The sequence below is a fragment of the Pieris brassicae genome, chromosome 1 (genome assembly GCF_905147105.1).
Source record: "Pieris brassicae chromosome 1, ilPieBrab1.1, whole genome shotgun sequence".
Lineage (NCBI taxonomy): Eukaryota > Metazoa > Arthropoda > Insecta > Lepidoptera > Pieridae > Pieris > Pieris brassicae.
The window spans coordinates 5,095,226-5,119,275 of NC_059665.1; the positions used below are offsets into that span (position 1 = coordinate 5,095,226).

At 31.2% G+C, this 24,050-nt stretch overlaps 1 protein-coding gene across 6 annotated transcripts in view; it reads left to right on the forward strand.

Moving 5' to 3' along the window:
* The window catches only part of LOC123710488 (sorbin and SH3 domain-containing protein 1), a 111,314-nt gene that overhangs the window by 54,250 nt on the left and 33,014 nt on the right, over nt 1–24,050 (forward strand). For all 6 annotated transcript variants that reach the window (XM_045662500.1, XM_045662473.1, XM_045662482.1 and 3 more), the window contains one exon: nt 14,490–14,537. In XM_045662500.1, the coding sequence (XP_045518456.1) occupies nt 14,490–14,537 (48 nt within the window). The remainder of the gene's footprint in view (nt 1–14,489; nt 14,538–24,050) is intronic.

Below are 24,050 nucleotides of genomic sequence, written 5' to 3' on the forward strand. Positions count from 1 at the left end.
GAAATATTTACTAAATTCCATTATGATAAAGTGATGTAATACTGTTGTTGACGAGATCGACGTGCACTCTAAATTATTAATCTAAGCCCTGATAAATGAGGGTCGAAATTTCAATTATAATTATCTATTCCAAAGCGAGCATAGTAGAGGTTCTATTTTGTAATCAAACCATTTAACAGTCTTTTGTTTTACAAACAAGGAGAGAATCGTATACAATATCCTGAAATTATATATATAAAACGATCAAAGTAACCAAACGGTATTTGCATGGTTCACAGATGTGATGTTTGAGGAAAATTTCGATGTATTCATTAGGGTTTTATGAAAATTTACTGAAATATAACGGATGCCGAAATTGATACGGACGTAGCTGCGGGTGGTAGCTCAATAATTGTATTAAGTATTGTATAGTATTTTTGTATAGTCTACGAATGCTTTTTGAACGAACGTACATCGTATCTCCATATAGTCCATACAAAAGTTATTATTACTATCCTCTTACATTGACTTATTTTACACGTTACTAGCTTAGAGTACATATAAATGTATATGACTCACTAAATATGTATTCAATTGCATTTATATATTTTTTAGGGATTTCGTATTAACACGTATTAAAAGATAATAATAATACTTTTCGTATAAAAGCGTAACCAGCCAGTTTTAATAGTTATTGAGTAAATGTGTGTGTTACGTTTTGTTTTGTAATTAACTTTATTAGTTCATTAGTAAGAAACATGCGTTGATACTGTTCTAGGGTAATTTATAGCCAGCGGAAAGATCAAACTATTGAAGATCTTTATATTCTTGGTATTGATTTGTCTAAAAATAGATGAAGACTAAGATGTTCCATTTTCTGGCAAAGTCTAGTGTTGCCTGTGCTTGGCCGTTCAGTCAGTCGTAAAGATAGGCAAAACATATTTAAACCTGGCTCCATACCATTGGCAAGCTGATGTTTACGTCAATACGTAATGGACAGTAATACACTGTTTTTTCATGAACTGTTTATGATCTAATATATATTTGTAAGCTTTCTCTTTTCCTATTTTATTGAACATTATAATGTTAATAATATTACACAAACAATTTATGGATGTGTTGTAAAATACGCGAAAGGTTTTTTAATTTAACTTAAATAAAGTAAAATTATTTTAAAAATCGTTCGCCAACTGTTGTAAGCACGACGTAAAATGTTTTAATGCAAGAGCATATTCTTTAACTTTTGTTTGAAGGTCATCAAGAGCTAAGCGTTGTGTTAAAAGTCGTGGATACAACTCATTGTAATATATGCGTTACTTTGCTTATTTTTTTTATAGACAAGTAGGTGATCAGCCTTTAGTTTGACACATATTGATTTATGGTTTTGAGACATGTCTTTTGCCTGTTTTTCTTTACAATATGAGACATACATAGACAGTCCATTGCTGCAGAGCCGGATCGAACCTTAAGTCACTAAGCCAATACTGCTTTTGAAGATGTATCGTATATATTTTAATGACTTATTAAAAACTAAGTTAACTATTGCGAAGTTTAAAATCAACTATTATTGCTAATAATTATAAAAATATTGATCTAGTTAAAGATTTTCCAAGTAATTAATCGTTACATTGACAATGTTTTACGATTTTGTATTGACAACGCTAGCATTACATGTGACCAGTCATTTAAAATGACAGACCCTAACAAAGAGTCCCCGGAAGCTCTTTGACAGCGGAAGTGACGTCCCGCCGGGCCCCAATCATTTGTAAAACGTACTTATTCCGCTATTTCATTTCACAATACAGAAATTAACCTATTTTTCTCTTATCGTGTATTGTCTTAGATGCGATGACCTTACAATTGAATAAAGTTTTGATAATTGATAAGTTTATCTACGGATAATGTAGAATGAGATAAGAAATGGTCCAAGGTTTTGTTACAATTTATTGTTTTGTTACAATTTATTGTTTTGATATAATTTAACAAATATCAAAATCGGACCTTGTACAGGATCCCAAGGGCAGAAATTCATATCACACATCTGGATTTCTTGACGTATTATGTTATGACGTATTGTAAAAATTGTTTTTTTTTGTTCGATGTGTATGGAGCAGTATTGGCCTAGTGGCCTTCTTTCAGGTAGCAGGTTCGATCTCCAGTTGTCCACCTATAGACTTTCTGTCTATGTGCGCTTTTAACAACGTTCTATGAAGGAAAAGATCTTTAGTAAACTGGTATGCCTTAAATCAAAAAAGACGACGGTGTGTGTCAGGTGACTAAGAGGGACAGCTCACGAGTTCGTTGCCGGTCTTTGAAAAACGTACAGTAAAATCCATTTATTAATTCTATAGAGATGTCGTTGGAACATCTGAACATCAACAACATCGTTCCACAAGTGAGCGGTTTTTAAATCTTAAGGCAGCTTTTGCCGCGCACCACCACTATGTGGCACCAGCTCCCCAGTATTTCCGAACCAATACGACTTAGGGTCCTTTGAGAAAATAGCGTACCAATTTCTAAAAGGCCGGCAATACACTCGCGAGCTCTCTGGCATTGAGTGTATCTATGGTATGGTATTCTTAACATCAGGTGATTCATCAGTGATCAGCCACCTGTCCGTTTGACCCCCTTTACATAAAGAATAAAACATTAAATAAGGTAAATAAAAAAATAAATAACCTTTTATATCATTACTAACTGTATAAATCCGACATTATTGCAATTGTGTATGCTTGTGATATTACAATAATTGTTATTCATTTGACACTCTAATGAGTCAGCAATAAATAATTTTCAATTTAGATTATAACATGGCCGTTTGAGTGTATTTTGATATGATTACGTTTTATACGCAAAGTTGAATATAGAAAAATATAATACAATTATATAATAAAAAAACTAATACTTAAATATTGTATTTATGCACAACTGCGCTATCTATTGGCGGTTTTTATTACTATAGTGAAAACTTTCTTTGGTGGTTGATAGATGTCGCTCTTTACAAAATTCTTTAAAAGATCTTAGAATCACAAGTTTAGAGATTTTTCATTACTAGAAACTAATAGACTATTTTAAACATTAAAATACTGTTCTGCAAGTAGTGTTGGCGTAGTGGTTTTAACCTGCGACTCTTATCCCTGAGGTCGTAGGTTCCATGTCCGGACCAATGAACTTACAGGCTTTGTATACATGTAACACTCGTACGTCGAAAGAAAAAATAGGGAGGATAGCGCCATGCCTTAGATTCAAAAAGGCAACATTGTGAGTCAGTCTTCTGATCTGATCTGATCGGTCCAGGTGTCTATGAATTCAAAATGATCTAAGAACCCAAAACCACAACATATAGGTTTGTAGTGCCACTGGATTATTATTATTACTACATATATTTTGTTTAACTTCGATCAGGACAAGCCGCTTTCGTGACTCACGCCCTGTTTACATTCAGACCTACACCAATAACGCAATGAAATTTCATAACAATATTATACAAATTATGGCAGTCAAAATTTATAGTTAAAACCGCGGTCGTGTGAACTCGCAGCGGGTAAGATTAATTAGAGTTGTGGTTAAATTAATAACGTCCCAACACGCTCCCTGGACGTCCAGTGCCTTTGAGTTTAATAGCCCATTTATATATATCTAAACTTATACAAGCAGGTACGGTAGAGGATTATTTTATCTCGATATATAAAATAATAAATATTTTTTGGGTAAGAAACATGTATACAAGAAAATATTAGAGATAGCAAAGTCCCTGGAACCATGGGACCGACAAAAGCCTAGCGAATACTAGCAATCAGTTGATTAGTAAAATGTCTGCCTATCTTTTATAGTGTCCCAATGAGAAATGGGGCATAGTATAGTCTTCTGCATCTACTGTCGAAATAAATCTTCGTAGAATAGACGGTCCGGCAATCGTGTCATAACCCGATGTGCATTTTGTTTCGTAATTTTAAAAATATCGTTTTGTGAAATAATTAATGTAATTACTTGAAAATTTCGACATTTATGTATTACTTATTATAAGGGGTTCTTTGGTTAAAACGTCTATAACCACTCGGACAATGAACGGGTAACTACAATCTTACGACCGTAATAACTAACACCAAAGGTTAATATCCCATTTCCTTATAGATCCCGGTTTACAATGAGTTATCTGGAGGCTTTGAGCTTTTATCTATGTAGGTACCCTTTGTTATACCAAATAGATCAGCTTATAGTTTAGAACCTTATTTGAATTAATTAGGCAAATCGTTTATTTATATTCCTAGTTTTTTCGAGTCACTTGCATATTTTCAGGGTGGTTCTTATACTTGGCTACAAGAAGCGATTTCTAGGTAGTTTTTGCCGCGCACCACCACTATGTGGAACCAGCTGCCCACTGAAGTATTTCCGAAACAATTGGACTTAGGGTCCTTCAAGAAAAGAGCGTACCAATTTTTAAAAGGCCGGCGACGCAACGCGAGACCTCTGGCATTGAGAATGTCCGTGGGCGGCGGTATCACTTAACATCAAGTGAGCTTCCTCCCGTTTGCCCCCCGTACTATATAAAAAAAATAACAGTATTAATTTGCCATTGGGGTTACGGGACTTAAAATTTGTTTTAAGTATTTAACTATATTTTGTATAAACTCGTTGGATATACTTTATAAATTAATAATAATAATACATTTAAAAAGTTACAACGGGTTGGTGCAACGAGAGTCCTTTTACTAGGATACAGGCAACTCTTATTAAACAAAACAGTTTAAAAGAATTGTTAAATAGATAGTTCATATATATATATATATATATATATATATATAAGTAATATTTTAGTAAAGAGTAATATCAATTACTCCGACTCATTTATTTTACTTGGAATGGGTGGGTATTAATTGCGCTTTCTATGAATGAAGACCCATATAAGTCTCATTTTAATTACTAAACGTTAAAAATTATGGTTAGAAATTACAAGGAGGGGAAAGTTTCAATCGCTGGTAGGAACATCACATTATTACGTCTTTGTTAACTCTCTCCAACAATTGTTTTTTACAAGTCCGTGACTAAAACATAATATTTTATGAATCATAATTGATTTTACGTGTAAACATTAGAATGTACTTTCATTTTTAAATCTATATGTCAAAAGTAAATATTAATTGAGAAACGTACTAATTTAAATTGGTACAGTAGCCGGTGCCTGACCTTCACGTGGAAACGGAAATATACCTATATATGTGACGCTATGGTCTTTGTCGCTCGCGAATAATATACTTCAAAAAAATGCAAAAGTATTGATTTTGTCCTACAATTTTTTCATTCATTTATAAACAAATAACAAATTATGCATCTAATGGAACTAGCTGGACTAGTGACAGCTATTTCAGTATATTTGTTCCGGTTTATTTAGGACCTTCCTGTCTGAAAAAAAATACAAATGATATTTCTACAGATAATATAAGCGTGAATATATTACATATTTTACATACATTCCGAATACTTTTTACGTCTGTGAGAGACTTATATTGTAAATTATTTTATTCAAATACAAGCCCTTATACTTAAAAACTAAAGCAGTCTATTTGGACCTAGTCTGTTTTCATTACTTTAATACAATCTGAGTCAGAAATAAAATAGTACTTTAGTTGAAAGAATGCAGACTGATTTAGACTGAGTTAGAGGGGGACATACTTATCCCCTAAAAGTTAAATCAGTTATTGTACTGCTTTAAATTATAGACTGGTCTGTCACTTTTCATTACAGCTCTCATTCTTTGAATGAGCGGTTAAAACGATGAAATTGGACTGCAAAGTCTGCATGTATTACTTTTTAAATAAATAATAATAAAACACGTATCTATAAATATGTAAATCTCATTTGAATCCAAAGAATACCAAGGCTACATGCTGATGGAGTACCATTCTCATTGTTTTCTATTTTCCTATGTAGATATCACGTCACAACGCGTTATCAATGCGAGTTTCATCAGTCCGTTAGAGATCGCTTGCTACGACACACGTACGCGGTCTAGCCATACATTTTCCGCGAATTTTCATTATATTCACTGTATACAGTTAGTACTATAATGTATATATATCTTTAGTATAGTCAATTTTAGTTCAAAGTTATTAGTTAACGTAGATGACATGTGTTTTTGTGATCATTATCTAAGGATTTAAAGTAAGTGTAATATTTCCCATAAATATTTTTAACGTTTAATTAGCATTAGATTAACGACGATTACGCTAAAGTCACTGGTGAAGGTCAATTTTAATTTTAAATTTTCTTTTAATTCAAATTATTCATGAGTTTCATAGAGAATTATTCTGATCTATAAAACATTTCAGATTCTAAATAACTTTAATCCTATATAATATGTTCTGCTTTTATTATTGCCATATAATCCATTAATGAAACCCGTCGTAAGGTACCGTAAGAACTGTTGCAAATAAATTGCTTAAAAATTGCGATCAATTTCTGCTAATGGATTAATTGCTATCGGCAATTTGTAGTTCAATACAAATTGTGTAACAAGGATAAAAGCCTTTGTGGAAAATCATAAGGAAATCTTTATAGGGAAAAAAACCATAGTAGTAAAATCTATACGTAAGATATATATTCTATTTAGTGTCAGGGTTATTTATAACAATTTCTCATGTCTTTGGAAACAGAATTGTAGACTTCATTCATAAATTGTTTATGTTCTTCAAACTTGTAGACGCTTATATACCATACTCGTAGATATGATTAACCCTCGTATAATTAAAAAAAATATAGCGCTACCACTCTTGGCTTGAGATTTCTGTATTTGTTTCTTTAATTAGATTTCTTTATAGGTAAGTAATTATCCTTCATGCAGTCGAATTTTGTCATAAAATATATTCGTCGTAAAAGCAAGTAATAAAAATGCATTTGCGCACAACCGCCAGGCCAACACTGTCATGTGTTTTGTTACTTTAAGTAATATTTTAGATTATTTATAAATACACATAATTTTATAATCTTATCAGTAGGTGTAATAATGTGGGTGTGATCTATCCGTTCATTTAACGGAGTTAGGTCAAGGTAGATGATTAGATTGACCGGATTATGTAAAGATTGAAAAACGCAAACCAGTTAACACTCTTTTTGGTGAGCGTTTAATGTTTTACGTTGACATTATAATTTGACGGTTCAGAGTTCAAAGCCATTTATAGACAGATATGATTTTTTATGGGAACCGCGACTGACTCTAGTTAATTCTACAGTCAACTGTAACACTTGTAGTTGTTATTTTACGAATAGTTTCATTTTAACGCGCATTTTTCATGTAAAAATATTTCGTTGTAAATTTAAAATAATAATTAAATAATAGGAACAAACTCGAAAAATTTTGCTTTAAAATATCGATAAAAATGTAATTATTCAATATCAACTATCAAATTAGTTGAAATGAAATGATTTAATTGAAACACAATAGAATAGTTTGTGAACAATTATTCAATGTAACAGTTATGTTCCCTAGTGCACAAGTGAGTTCATTTGTTAAATTAATGTTCATTAGTACAACAGTCGACGCGTTTAATATATTAGGGCAAACGGAAGTGAGCTTCAAAAATGATTTTGTTAAAGATATCGTGCTCTTAATCGCTACCCAATGAATAGAAACACTTTTGATCACTTCAGTCTGAGGACAGTCTTAGTGGTTAAAATCGATTCTTTACTCCGACATCGTGCGTTTACTGTGTATGTCTTATATTCGTTGAGAAATGGTACCTCATCCCGTCTGTAGTTCCTCAACCAAGCGTTTTGTAAGCTTTATCGCGCATCACCTTTATGTGGAGTACCCTTTTAAAAGTATTTCTGAACCAATTGGAGTTAGGATACGTATTTTTAAAATGTAAGCCCTTCAGGCATAGCGAATCCGATTTGACGATAAAGAAAATATCAAATAGTATACAAAGATTGACGACTTGCCAACATTTCCATTAAGACAACATATTATTGCAGCAGATGCAAGGCAACCATTGGGTCTATGTATATTCTCCTTTGGATGTCACAGGAATTTTTTTTGTGCCATTATCCCCCAGGTTTATCGGGGACAGATTTTCTTCTCTCTCACTGTTCGTCATAAGTAAGATCCCAGGCATCGAATTCAGGACCTTCTGGCATTTAATTTATTTTTAATTAATGAAAACATTTTCTATGGTTGATACGTATTTATTACTTACATAATAAGGTGGTCTCTCGTTGACTACGAATGTCGAAAGGCATAATAAATTCGTAAATATTAATAAAAGGATTATATAAAAAATATAATAGTGGTTGTATAGAAAATTTAATGTAATTTAAATACTGTCATTCATGGAAATTCTTGAACTAAGCGCTCAAGAAGCAATATTTATTACAACATTTCATTTCAACGCCGTTCTCGGAATATTATTTGTATAACAGCTTCCTAACTTTTTATTCCTGGAGCAAAGGCTTCAACAAATAAGATTATAACCCGTTCCACTTTTATGTAGCAGCTTGGAAAAATATTGCTTTAAAGATATAGGCGTTTGGCGAAGCGAGCGAATTCATTTTCGCTTGAGGTCTATAAATTGCGCAAGCACAATTAAATTTCGTCTTAAGAAATTTAAAAGATTGACAATTCTGGAAAAATATTTATTACCGTTTGGCTAATCTGGTAATAATCTTTATTAGATTATCATTAAAAAGTCACCCAAAATCAAATCCAACTTGTTTGCTTCGTAAATCAATACATAATAACTTTCGCCCTTTTATATTTTACTCAATTATTATTAGCCTGTATTCAAAAATTAATCTTCATCGTAATTACCATTTTGGGTATGAAACGTTACAAAAGGCTCACTAACGAGGTATAGAAGGTCAAGGTTAGGGACTTAATAGCGTTATCATTACATTCAGAAATAGACATGGGTGCTTATTTAGCTTGAAACGCGGTATCTTCTTGTCTTGATATTTCTTCAATTTCTTGTATACAGTAAGATAAAAGAATCCGTTCAAACTGGAAGAAATGAAACGCATTTCAAATTCTTATTTAACATGATACTTGTAGTAATAACCAACATGTAATTTTAAATTTAGAATATTTCGATGAACTAACAACGATGTTGGATGACATTTAAAAATTAGAACGTTTTTGTTGTCTCTAGGATAGAAGTTTTACATGTTAAGTTGGGCATGCAAGAATAGATGATGATATTTAAAAGATTGTATTTATAAATTTAGAATATGTTTCCAAAAACAAACAACTATGTTGGACATTTTGAAATCGGAAAATTTTCTGATCTTTTTAAAATGTGTTCATAGAGATGTTTTTATTTTAAAAAGGTTTAATTTAAGTATTTCATCGCTATTGAGTACACAAAATAAATTACCTTACATGATAATCAAAGCTTAGTTAACATTATTAGGTTTGAATTATTAGGTTTGAGTTGAGTCCCTTTAACTATTTTAAAAATTCTGCGCGACTGTCACTGATCTATAAATTGTGTGAAAGGTGAATGGACGTCCCGTCTGTGTCAGCTGTCATTGATCTAAATTGCACTTAAATGACATTAGCGTTGATTAGATCTGTGAAATTAGTAAATCAATTCTGTAGTCTCTTCACATAGCTATTAATCAAAGCTTCAAAGACTGGAGTATTATATTATGTCATTGACTGGCGTGCCATCTAAGTAATACATATCTTATAAAGATTTTAATACAATTATAACACAAACTGAAACTGTCATAAGCGGAACAGTGAAACAACGTTTTTCAGAAAAAAAATGGAACTATACCAAACAATGTTTGTTTGCTGAAATTATATGACTGTTAATTAAACTGCTAAAATTAACTGTTATAGTTGAACTCGTGACAGTTCAGTTTATTTGTGTATCGCACAAAAATGTCATGCATTTTTAGGAGGCGCTGAAGACCTACTTGGCAGCCAAGAAATGGAGCAATGTTTGATGCAGAAATGCTTGATGATTGGGACATTAGGAACTATTGATAAGAGTTAATTTAGACTTTTTTGGGAAAAGAAACAAGAGAGCACAATATTAATAAAAATTACATATTGTATTGTTGTGGATTCGAATAAGCAAACTCCTCAAGGAAACTAATAAGAATAGGGAGATGTCCTTTACTTAAATACTCTTTCGTTGAAAAGACACAGATTTTTACATAAACAAAATACTTTGTTCTCAATATATATACACAGATTCAACAAAGATTATATAGACACATTGACGTTTCCGTTTAATCTATACATTCAAAGAATTACCATTGCCATAAGATACCCTTGTAAGATTTAGCTGTCTTTTGGGGATTAAGCAAATGGCTCCCGGAGATTTGTATCTTATTTATGCGTATTTAATAGCATTATCTGCGTAAAGGAAATTCCATAAATTTAACACAATATATATAATTTAATAGGCAATACCATGCTGTATATGGCAGAAAAATAGTTTATGGTTTAACATTCTTCTTGTTTCTTTGACAATCTTTTTTTACAGATAATTAATTAAATAATATACATACTTCTCAGTTGTAATATATGCCAAAGAAGAGATTGAAAACCTTTTCGAAGGAAATAGTCGCCTCGCTCATACTGACTTTATCCTGACAAAATAGTGTACGCCATTAAAAGTAAAAGGGACCATCCTTTTACCGTCGTATAAAATTCATTCTTCTGCGAACTCGTTTTTTAATATATAAGATGATCAATGATGTGATTGTCAATGATAGGCGCGGTCGTTTCACACGCAGCACAGGATCTGGGCTCTATTTGCTGCGCCTGCGTCGGTCATGTATGACACCGCACCCTGAATATATTTTAAATCTACAAAACTATTTGTTGTGATTCATCAACAACATGACACTATGGGGATTTGACATTTTAAATTTACGTCAGAAATTTGCGCTTCATAGTCTACTGCCTATATGATATTGTAATGTTTAATAGTTTTAGGGTATCATAAGGAACCAATGTAGTTAATAAAGAGTAAAAAATATTTGGTAAATAATAGACAAATACCATTTTCGACCCATTCTATTCGGCCGCAATAAACGTAGTTTTGTAATTAATTTTAAATTAATTAACTTGCCTATACATTAATATTATGTTGCTAACGTAATGGACTAAATACGACCAAAATATTAAACACAATATTTTTGATTATTACATTGTTTTCAACCATTGTTAGACAAAAATCTAATAATATAATAATAAATGTACATAATAATACCAAAAGTTGAAAAGGAAAGAGAACGGGATCGCGGAAGTTTGATTATCATATTTTTAACAACTCTAATTATTATTGTTGTTGCATTATTATATACTTTAATATTTCACATCAAATAAATTTACTAAAGTGCAAGTATTCATGAGGAAAATTGTTTCTGAAGTTATAACCATTGTGTTCTAAAGGTTATAGTCAAAGATCAATGACCTCACTACGCTTTTTGTAGGGCGTACGAATTTTCATACTTTGACACGAAAATGATACATATTTAATGACAACATATAATTTAATGATGATAAATAAGTTTCTATTTTTACTAGTACATATTTAACTAGTTTTGCTTAATATATTATATATAAACCTAGAGAAGTAACCTAGATTTAACCTTGGTGACTGAAGGGTGACACCACAGTAAAAAATTAAATAACTAAATAGTTTAAAAGAAATACAAACACAAAAACGAAACAAAACATTACAGCAGAGAGAAAAGAACCATTTTTATAGTTTATAAAAACAATCACGTTTGCCTGCTAAATTAATTTTCCGCGATCTATATTCCGTAAATAACATTATGAATCAGCTGATTTAACTAAATGTCGTGGTTTGGATTATAATAATAAGCAGTTATATGTTTTACTTTCAGAGAACACGATATTTTCGTCTCTGAATTTCAGCCAATTCGATTTCACGCCGAATGCTGCCAGAGCCAACTGGCAAATGTGTAACCTGTCTGAATCATATTTTGCTCTACCTTGTCTATGCTTCGTTTAAGCAAACAATAGGCATTCACTTGGATAAACTTGCCTTTGTTTATGTACACTTTTACGTGTATGTAGCAATATATATTTATTTAATTGTATTCTATATTTCTAAAGTCGACATCGCACGCACTAATGCCCTGCGGAAGCTGCGTTATGGCTGTTCCGTAGGCTCAATTACTATGATATTAAAAAATGTGTGCGTGTACTAGTGTGTAGTGTACACACGTAAGAAGTGAAACTTCTTTATTACTACTATTCTTCTTATTTTTCGAAAAATGATATACTATATGCAACTTTACAGAAATTGGTTAAATAAAATAAATTAGATAAAGTTTAACAAAATACTTTTATTATCATAGACATGTATACAAATCATACAATTATTTCATTTTACCTTATTAATACTAAGCTTATTACAAAATTTCATTACTTTTAATAGAATTATTACTTTCATTGTTATCGTTATTATATAATTTTGTTATTAATGGCTTCAAATTTCTTCGAATCAACTCTAGTAGGGACAAGTAAACGATGGCTCGTAACGGAAAAATGTGACGCGTAACCAAAAGAACAGACGGTAAATTTTTTCCAACGCCGATAAAGAAGTTTCACTTCAAAAAATAGTATGTCGTATCAAATCAATTTTTTATCATGAGAAAAACTTTTAGAAAAAGTTTAGATTTATTAAATACATTAATTCTGCTTTGAAGAGCTATCAAACCATTTTTTCAATTTGATCTTTGACATTCGCAGTGCTCAAGCGGAAATTGTGATACCTAGATAATCCCGACCAAACGAACAGATTTTCCAGAGACGAAAATTATAGTTAAATCAAATATGATATTTTCAAACATTTTCACGTTCAAATCGTGTTTTATTTTATTTGTGTAAAATTTCTTATCATCAAAACATTCCACAGCAGTGGACCTTTTAATGATTTTTAACGCGCCAACTGACTTTGCAGTAATAGGGTGATAATAATAGTTATGTATAACAAATAAATCTAAATAAATTCATATTCATTAACCTGTTATTAATGATTATCTAGTAATTAAGAACCTTGAATGTCTCGTTCATGGCAATTCCTTATTATGGAGATTTATTCACGGAATGATAAGTAATCTATTTTCCGCCGATGTTAAATTATTGATTGACGAATTATTGCCGCACCGTTCCATTAATTGTGCATTAAAAGTTTGTAATTGGACAACGGAATTGGTTATTCATTTATGGGCCATAATTTATCAAGGAAATAAATATTTACACTGATTTACTTTGTTTATTTTTTATAGGTCAATCTTTCTTTAGTTAATTTGTTACAAAAATACTAAAACTCTGTGCTCATATCTAAATAATTCTCGTGTCACGGTGTTTGTAATCAAACTCCTACGAAATTGCTCGACCGATTTTCGTGAAAAATATATACAACCTTTAACCCTCACCTCTCTACGATCAACCCTTATTTTTTTGTTAATTAAAAAATGAATGATCTTGAAACATAAGTGGAAGTTCAGAGAAGGTTTAAATGTTGGGAAACATAAATAATTATTTAAGAGAAATACTAAAAACGACAATTAAATGTCCCTACCTTAAATGACCTTCTGTTCCTAGCTTGGAACTCTTTGATGCCTTTTTAAAAATATTGTTTTCACTTAGTTGTGATGGTTTATATTTAGCTATAGCATAAGATCCGATCTCTTTGGTCTGTTTTACAAATATATAAAGATTTGTCACAAATATATGTAGCTGAAATGAAGTTCACCAGGTCATCTAGAAATAAGTAAATATGCCTCAGTTCTAACCACATTCTAAATTTAAATAATAGAACTTAATATGTCAGTTTATAAAAAAGTAAAAACAAAATCGCATCACCTATATTATTGTATATGGTCATCTATGTATGTTAGCGAACAGCTGATGGGTCATTGATAGTTATCTGCCCTGAGAAGGGTGAATGACCCCTACATTAATTCCCAGAACTCGGTACAAGCTGTTAATTTAAACCATCTGTAATCCCCTGTTGTATTATATTACTTATTACAGTTTAATCGCAATGTTTTGGTTACATTTTGTATGGCTAATCCATTATAAAGCAGGGTAAAATGTGTTGAAACATTTCGAACCAAACAGTACTATGCAAACACTATTTGATTATTCTAGCCGCACTAGGCTTTCTCTCCAATTATTCCATGCGCGTTAATTCAATATTTACCTAACACCATTCTCGAAGTGCCGACTGACCCACATCATTCACCTTCACCTTAACAGACAATGTAAACTGTCTTGTACTTCAAAAATAATGACATTAGAAAAAGTTTAACATCGTTAACCTACAGATCGATTAGTTTTCATTAAATTAAAACAGATTACGCCATTATTGGTTTAAATCTGTTCACGTGGTTCGAAATTTAAAAAGCAATGAAACCTATTTTTAGGTACAAAAAAATTTTGCAGCGTGCTTGGCGATCACTTACATGGTTCGCTATAATTGTATTCCGCATATGAGACTCATGGATTTGATTACAATTTTCAGAGACCGTCATGATTGCGCCGACGTTCAAAGCGCGCTCTACCTCACCAGGTATCGAATGTTTGCCAAAGTATTGTACTTCCGACTCGAATATTCATCTACCGAACAATATTTTGCTCAATATTAATTTTAGTCCTCGCCCTTTGCCCTTGGTTCAATTGGTTTATTAAACCTAGGATAACTTATAAAATATTTATCTAATAATAAAATATTTTGGTACACCTATATAACAATTAGTTAATTGGTGGGTTTTGGAACGATATAAAATTTCCCTTCTATGTATATATTTAAATATTACCGGTAAATGAATGTTCAATGTAAATAAAAAGGCTTTATACATTTGTAGAGGCATTAACATAATAATGGTATGATAACCTTGTACCGCGCCCACGTTGGCGATAGAAAATCGTGAAAATTATTTGAATACATTTTCTTTGCGTCCAACTAATGTGAGTGTTAATTTTACGTTTGGTTTCCATGTGGGTTTACTGTGTGATTTACTAATTGATACTAATTGGTTTATAATGTTGCATGAATCATTACAGCGAGAAATCGTAATACATCGATTTTGGGTTACATAGAAATCGTTCAAGTTTCACTGACCACAGTTTCGTTATTATCTGTTTTGATTTGAAGCCGAAACAATGTATGTTAGCAATTAAAACGCTAAAATTATGTGAACAACACTGTTTATTGATTATTAAATATTTTGCTGTAAACATTTACAGTGACATAAAATGGCGCCCATAAAGAGAACATTAGTGTTTTTTTACGTTTTGTTGGTACTTTTACGATCTATTCTTACCATTTTAATTTTCCCTTCGAACTTCAAAGGTTATATTTGTATAGCAGACGTAAAAAGCACCTTATGAATAATAAAAATGCGACGCACCGATAAGATACCTTGATGGTTTACAGATCGTACTCTAATATTAGATTTTTTTATTTCGAAACATTAGACGGATGAAAAGTTTTATAATATATTCTTAGTTATGAAATTCTAAAATATTTATATACATAAGTTAACAATAACTGTCTAAAGTCAACACTAAGAATAACCTGAATTTTATTATTGTTCAGTCATTTATTTTGTAATACCTATACATATTATTATTTTTAATTGTTAAGTATTGACTTTAAAAATTCAAATTAAATATTCATAATTTCAAGAACCCGCCAAAAGGCTTCCCTAGGCAAGATGGCGTCGTACAAGTTCGCATGACGTACCATGCTTGTAAACACAATTATAACTCTTAAATTAAACTTATATTTTATTTAAAGAAAAAGACAATATTAGGATTAGACATATATTATCAATAATATATTTTCAAGCAAGCTACGTCATGGTCGATTCGACTAATTTTGTATGTGATATTTTTGATAAATAAATTTTACACCCTTTTAAAGCCATGTTTAGACCGGCTCTTAATAGAACTTTATTTTTCAAATAGTAGATTGTTGTTAATGGATAAGTTGTGTACGACTTAATACGGTTAAATATCGTTAATGGGGATTTCGAGGTCATACGATATCTTCTTGACCCTCCTTGGCCTATTCGATAAAAATTCGATAAACGTCATAGCATCGGTATTCAGTATTATGTCACTAAGCAAATCTATTTTCAAGGCAGTTTCCTTAAGAGCAAAAATAAACAAGTAATATAAATGCGAATATTTCCTTTCACTCTACTTCAAACATAGAGTTGTCTTCTTTGAAACTTAAGACATATGGCCTCATTATAACATCGTGTCTCTTTTAATAATCCAAAGTATACTATCCTAACTGTTATGAAGGTAAACATTTTAGCATATAACCGCGTCGGCTCGGGATTGCCTGCGGGTGGCCTTTCTCGACGCGACGTAAGTAAATATTGCGTCATTACAGATAAGGCAGCTAAACATGCACTACAGCATCCGTATCTTGCTAGGATATGTATTCTTCATTAATCTGTGGTACAAGGATTTTTGCACCTTTTTAATGACAATTGTAAATGGTCAACTATGGTGCTACTGTCAAATATGAAAATTATTTGGATTTCGAATTCAATGGGTAAAATTGGTGGCTTTCTAATTTTAAAAATTAATGACTCATAACGTGGCTCATTCTTAATGATAAATATAATATCAGCTGTTATAAATATGCCAAGGCCGGTAAAACCACATTACATGTATCATTTTATCGTCATTATTTATTAAGACTATAATCTACAAGGCAGATTAAAGTAGGCTAAAGACCTCCTTAGTCTTGTAATGGAAGATATCGGGTGTAATCTGTAGGGTTATTAATGTTAAACACCGGCTTTTCCGAGGTTCATTAGAAACTTTAGCTTTCCCTATTTTTTTATTTGATTCGAAATCCAGTGAAATACATAATACATGACACATGATTTTTCGATTTTATTGATATCTAAATATTCTTTTTTTTAAATCCACAGTAATCTTATTCATTTTTAAATTTCTAAATTCAAAATTGTCATTCGTAAGTTGCAGCGCGAAGTACCACAAAGGTTACATTGTAAAAATATGCAATGTTATCGCTACGAGGCCTTAAGAATTTTTTAGTATTTATTTGACAGTTTACAGTCTAATAAATAAATTTGAATGTCTTCCTTAACGTAAATGCGCATAAAAAACCAGTTTATAGCGTTAAGTACGTGACATTGTCCTTCGCTTACAAGGTCTTTTGTCATGTGCGACACTTTGATGTCTGTACAAAGTTTATTTAAAAAGTTTTCATACTAAACGTCTCAAATCTATTACCCGATAATATTAGAAATTACATGATTTATTATTATTTCCTAAGAGAGGTCTTACCAGAGGAGACCTATCAGTCGTCCTTAAACAGTTAGACATATAACAAAAGTATAAAGTTCTCCAATAAGGCAGTATGTTTCATTAATCAAGATCAGTGTCTGATCATCTTTTTGGGAATAGTATATGGCATTTTCTTTTTGACGTTTTAATTCTCTGTACGAACAATTTTGAATGTGTGAAATACACAAAGCCGTTGTTGTTCAGTCGGAGTTGGAACGCACTCAGGGTTGAACGCACGCATAGCTACTAGTATAACTCTGCTATGGAGGATGGTCAGGGCTCAGTGAAACCTCACATATATATCTATAAACATTCGGTTATCCGAGATAATAATTCTAAAGAATTTGCTAATATCAACTGAGATTTAATTCGGCGCAAAATTTTCATACTTTTTTAATTAGACAGTACTTTAGTCATAAATATGCTATTTATTCAGTTCAATGATGCTTCAGTCGAAATATTTTATCACCCTTCTGTGTCCAAACAAAGGGCCGTAATGGAAAACGCCTTTTATTTGCAAGTGCTTAGCAAAACAAATTGTAAATTAAACCCTTTTAGCAGAATATTTAGATTTGCTCACATTTATGTATAAATGCTTACTATGCTTTCCCCTCCATGATCATTTAACATGAAAGTCTGTGTATCAACATTTCATTGTTTTAAATCTTATTTAAATAAGAAATAATTAATGTATACTTTCTGTGCCCGACATACAAAGATAGGTTCCTTATTACTTTCAAAATCAAACATAATGTATCAATTCCGTTGACGGTTAGATTGAACTAAATAATATCTGGATCATATAAATAAATAGGAGCTGAAGACAGTTGTTTACATATTGTGTTCTTAATTTAAATTTTTAATGAATCATATATTATATTGTAGATTAGGTATTTTTATCAAAACGACAGAACAATCTTCATTAAGGTCCTTTAATTATTCAATTGACGTTATAACAAGGAAATTGCTCCCTTCAATATGTGTACATAAGAAGTACAACCCGTTGTTAGCAGTTCGTCAACACTGTTCTAGTTTTTCGTGATTATCGACAACGCGTATTGTGCTCCACATGTCGAAATCCCTTGTAACTTGGCATCCTACTTCAGACCTCTTTCGAGATTTTACAGTCATACCCCGGCTTTCACGACAAAAATTGCTTCGAACAAAGACAGTCTTTATAACACTTTAATTCGTAAAACAATTTCTTTTATCGCTTTCTCGTTTAATGAACGTTTGTGGCCACGTAATGAACTCTTAAAACTTTGGTAATAAATAGATTTTAATCTTAATATTGTTTTGATGGCTGCCGTAAAATCTTATTAAATTAATGAAAATTGAATAATTAAATTGTGTTTGTAAAATTGTACCTATGTCTTCAAAGTGAAGCGGAAAAGGAAACAATAAATCTCGAAAACTTTTTTACATAAATATAGCATGCCATTCTTAGATAAAACTGTATTAAAGATAATACCTTTAATTACATATAATATAATAAAGCCAATTACTTACTTATATATATTATCTCGCATGTGAAGAAGCATACTGTGTTCTTGATGAAGAAAGATTCCTATACTTTCTCTCTTCCCTTCTAAGACTTTTAAAAATGTTCTTGTCTTAACTGTGTCTTGAGCGTTGGCCAATTGTTAAAGCGTAGGATTATAAACCTGTGGTTTTGTGTAACTCTTACAATGCCAATGAATTGTTTTATGCCTATGTAAAGAAAATACACAGAGAGGTTGGGTTTTTAATTGATAATAATTACTCAAAAATGTTCACACAACAGAATCTAGGTAAAACTGTCTAAATTTCTTTTTGATACTTCTCTCGTACCACAGAGATGCCAGAAATTAATGGCCTATAATACGTAGTGAATACTTGTTACAACTTTTCCCATTACGATGTTCGGATTTACAAGAAAATATTATTCGAAGCAAAAAGATGCTTGAACGAAACTCAATGAAACTTTACAACGAGATGTGAATAAAAACTACCTCGCGTACAAACTTAATATTTTGATATAAATGTAACAATGAGCTTAAACTTTATTAAATGAATATATTTCGAAGAGCTGTTAAATAACTAAAAATTTGGCTTAATAGTATGAAATGTAGTCATTTGTTTTTCTAGCCCCGTTCACTACAATTAATTATACGTGATATCAAACACCGTTTTGAGAGTAGTTGTATAGCACGGTGAAAAATTGTCAAAGAACACAAAAAGACTCGAATGTACAAATGTTAATTAGGATTTTGTAAATTCTATACAGTCTTTTGTTAAATTGTTTTAAAAAAATTGTATTCGATATCGGTTCTGTGAATGGCCGCGATAAAAATACCACATGTTCGTTCGCTACCAGATGCCCTGCGACCTTACTTTGTTTTATAACGTTTTGCACCAAGACGACGCGGACACTATAAATATCTGCTACGTTTCACACCACGTTTACGTTTTCCGACTTCATTGAAAAATAGGATCTTCATAGATGAAAGCAACCACTCATAACGTAAAAGATTTAAGTAATTATTTTTAGGTACTACGAGTAATGCAAGGAATAAAACAAAATAGAATATATTCGTAAACGATTAAAAAATGATCGATAATGATGATGATATCGTGAAAAGATTAAATTTCGGATATAAATTAATTTTAACACACGCCTTCTTTAAAGTGGTACGTAATGTATGTGCATAAATATTACTTTAATATATCTGTCAGGTGATACCATCTAAAGTTTTTTCGCTACTAAACATTCAGCCAAATATATTTGCGTTTATAAACCGTTCCTACATTGTTTTTCTAAAAACTAGGTTCCCAATAACACTTCTTATACATCTCGAATTAGTAATCACAAATCATCATCTAACAATAGAAATATTAATGCCAGAAAAAACTGTACTCATTTGGAGACCCTTGAAAACAATAAAGTAAGTTTTGTAATAGTGTATTTTATAAACGTATATTAAGCAAATGGTGTAATTTCAAGCAATAAAGTAGGCTTAATCTTAGGATATGAGTTATAAGGCCCGGTACGGAAATTTTATGAGGAGTAAAATCAAGTGTAACACGAAAAGTTGAGGCGTTACGTAGAAAGAGACAAACATATATATCTGTAGGATTGAACGTGTAAAAGAATGATTTCATTTCATTCTCTCTCTAAAATTGGATTTGTATAAATTGAACACAATTATTATTGTTATTATTATTATTATTGTTGTGTAACATACTTTATGTAATACGCTTTATTGAAGTAATATAAATAATCCGAATAATTACAGATATATGTTTGTTTCTCTTATCATTTTAGCAGATGCGTTCATTTACCCTTTTTTATATCATAATTATCGTTCGTAAGGAGTAAACTCCAATCGTGCGTCGTAGCTGACACACACACACATTTTTTTATTACATGGTTTTTTGTCAATATTGTATTGCGTATCCTCGAAGTTACTACAGAAGATTAGCGTTATTATTTATTTACTTATTAATACTGTTATCAGTACCTCAGCTAATGAGATTTCTCCGATATTAATTAAAAACAAACTAAAATGACTGAAATAAAAGTCAGTCAAGTAACAATCCAATAAAGGCATAGCGATGAGCAATATTCGAAGCCCACGTGTATGCTCATGCATGCTCATGCATTTCACCTGCCATTCGGTCAATGTTACTGCATTGTGTACAAGGCTTTGACTGCTACGCTCTGAATACCAAATAATTCGAATATCACTGTGCGATAACTCGCTGATACACTCGTCTATATTGAACTTGTTTATAGTGAACTAGCTTTTATTTATGGTTTTACTCCTAGCATCTACAATCTATCGTCTACGTCTGTTCCAAATCATTATAGAATATGCTCATTATTAATATTATATTGTGCTAAGCTGTATATTATATGTATATGGTACATAAGGGATGAGTCATACCATTGTTTACAGTTCTATGGAGAACGTATTATATTGTAAGATATTATGTATTAGCAATTCATGCGGTAGTCTATTAAAATAGTTCAATACTCTGGAATATTCAGTTAATTTAAATTCATTAAAGTATTTATGTTGTTTTGTCAGTTAAATATTAAAAACCCGGTAAAAGGACACTTAATTTTAGTATCCGTTTTTATAAGTATATAGAAACTTGTATCACACATACGAAATGAATTAAGTATTACAGTTTAATCACGCACTTTTTGTTTCTCATTTTCATTCATGTCTCCTTATTTTTCTCGTTCAATCATTATCATGTCTTAGTTGATAGTGGACTGGTCGTACATAATGGTGAATTGTTTTCAATATTGGACATTATGCAAGCGTTCAAGTATTCTGTTAACGCAGTGAACGGCCTATGAGCTGTATAGATAAATGCACCTGTGTTGTACTTCACAAAGAAGACAATGTATGATGAAGTGGAAAATCTATTATTTTTCGATAACGACGCCCTACTACTAAATTATTTTGGGACATTGTTTATTTCGCGTCATCTATAAATAAAAATATATGTATGTCTCTCCTATAGGTATACATTCTGTTACCGTAGCTTTTATAAAAGAGGCAGTTATATACTTTGTGTTCCTAATATATTTATGTAATGATAATTTAATATAATTTGTATAGTTCTATATAATAATATACTGGATGCACAGAGCAAGCCGTAAAAATTATCTATATCCGAAGTCGCATACTAGTAAATTATAAATAGATGTCGTTACGCAATGCTAAGCCAAATTTGACGTGTGGGAAACTCAAAGTCATTAAGAGAGTGAAGACAGAAATAGAAGCTACTATGTGTGACACTGATGTATGTCATATGTTGGTTAATTGATAATTTAATAACATACAGTAAAGGTCTATTGGTTGGGCATAGACAAAACTTGGACATTACTCAATTTTAAGTGTGTCGTGTGTCAGCGCAGGAGTCTGATCACCTACTTGCCTATTAGATTGACAAATGATCATGAAACAGATACAGAAATCTGAGGCCTAGACCTGAAAATCTTGACCCAACCGCATATTAATATTAGATATATTAGCTATAATACGTCATTTGAAAATGGAAATGGGCTGTGAATTAATCCCTAAATATAGTGCATTGTAATCAACTACAGTGCGTCAAAGCCTTGTTTGAAGGCTTTGCGGCTTGTATTCCGAATGTCAAACTTCGATGCAATCTGTTAATACATGACCTATATTAAGACTTACATCGCAGCATACTTAATTGTATTTTTAATACCAAATATTTATCGACTTGATTTAAATAAAATAAAATATTTTACTATTGCTCAAAGTTTGCCGGAGTCATTGTAATATTTATAACCATTTTTTGTTTCGTTTTTATCAAATATTTCGATTTCAAAATGTGTATCTGTAAATACTTGACAACTATTCACAGGAACAAATTATCCTACAACATAGTAAGAATACAATAGAAAACTTTATTGATCTGAAAATGTTCAACCATTGTTTTAAGTTTTATTTGTATAATGCACAGATCATTATAATGTCGAATTCTCTCTTAAAATACGAAGAACTTCATATTTATTCAACAATGTCTCTTCAAATATTATGGGTACTGTGTAGAGTGTAATTCATTAATAGTGTCACTGTTTAAGTTTAATCAACTACTTATAACACAAGTGATCAGTACGTCTTTTTAAATGTAAAAAAGGAAAAATGAATTATAATATGAGGTGTAGGATAACAAATAGGATTCGTAAATGTTAGCACACCTGAGCGATTGGCACGATGACAACTTGCGTAATATAACCGCAGACGCAGGAAACATGGCTATTTGAGTCACTAAAATAAAATATAGTTTGTTTGTGTCTAAAAGCCCTTCGGAAATAGCCAACGACAAATCTTGAACGTTACGTCAGTGAAGGTTCACCTTAGTTTCAATTAATGTATTGCCACTCACTTGAATTATGATCTGTGTGTTTAATATGTATACGTTTTAAGAAATATTCCTATTTTTTATAAATTCAAAACAAAACTAAATTGTGAATAAATTTAAAGCATTCATAACAGTGATTTTTGGAACCTAGTAGAGTTTTAATATTTATAATTTTTATGTAATTTAATTAATATATATTTTAGTCTGGTTAAATTTTATTAATAGACACATTCTGGAATTTATAATAAACACTACATAGTCTTATCAAAACTAAGTCTTATCAGCCATCATTCTTTTTATCACGCGATAGAATACGGTTTTCATTGCCAATGTTAAGCAGCGTGTACTTTGATTTTGTGTGTACAAATAGAAAGTATTTTTATCAATATTAAATATGTTTCCATATGATAATAATTACAAGAACAATATAAGTAGGTACGGCGATTCTCGTTCCTTCCGCCTTTTCAATTATAACCATCTAAAGTTTACTGTAATAATATATTAAAATATGATATTATGTGCTAATAAACTCTTCATAACAGTTCTCAAACTAAACAGCTATTATTGCTAATGTTATTTTGCAATTGATTTACAAGGTTAATAAATTTGAGATTGAAATATTTATGATTAACTGATTAAGGAGAAATAGACTTTTAAATAGAAAATAGACTTGAAGTTGTATATGAGTATTACGAAAATATAATGCTATTATTGTAAACTTCCGACAATTAAAATCGTTTTACTTCGATGCAGTATCTCTTATCGTAATCGTATACGTAAAGTTTAAAATCGCATCAATTAATGTAAGAAAACTTGTTTTTCTTTTCGCAAATCTTGTCGCCAACTTGTAGTTGAAAACTCA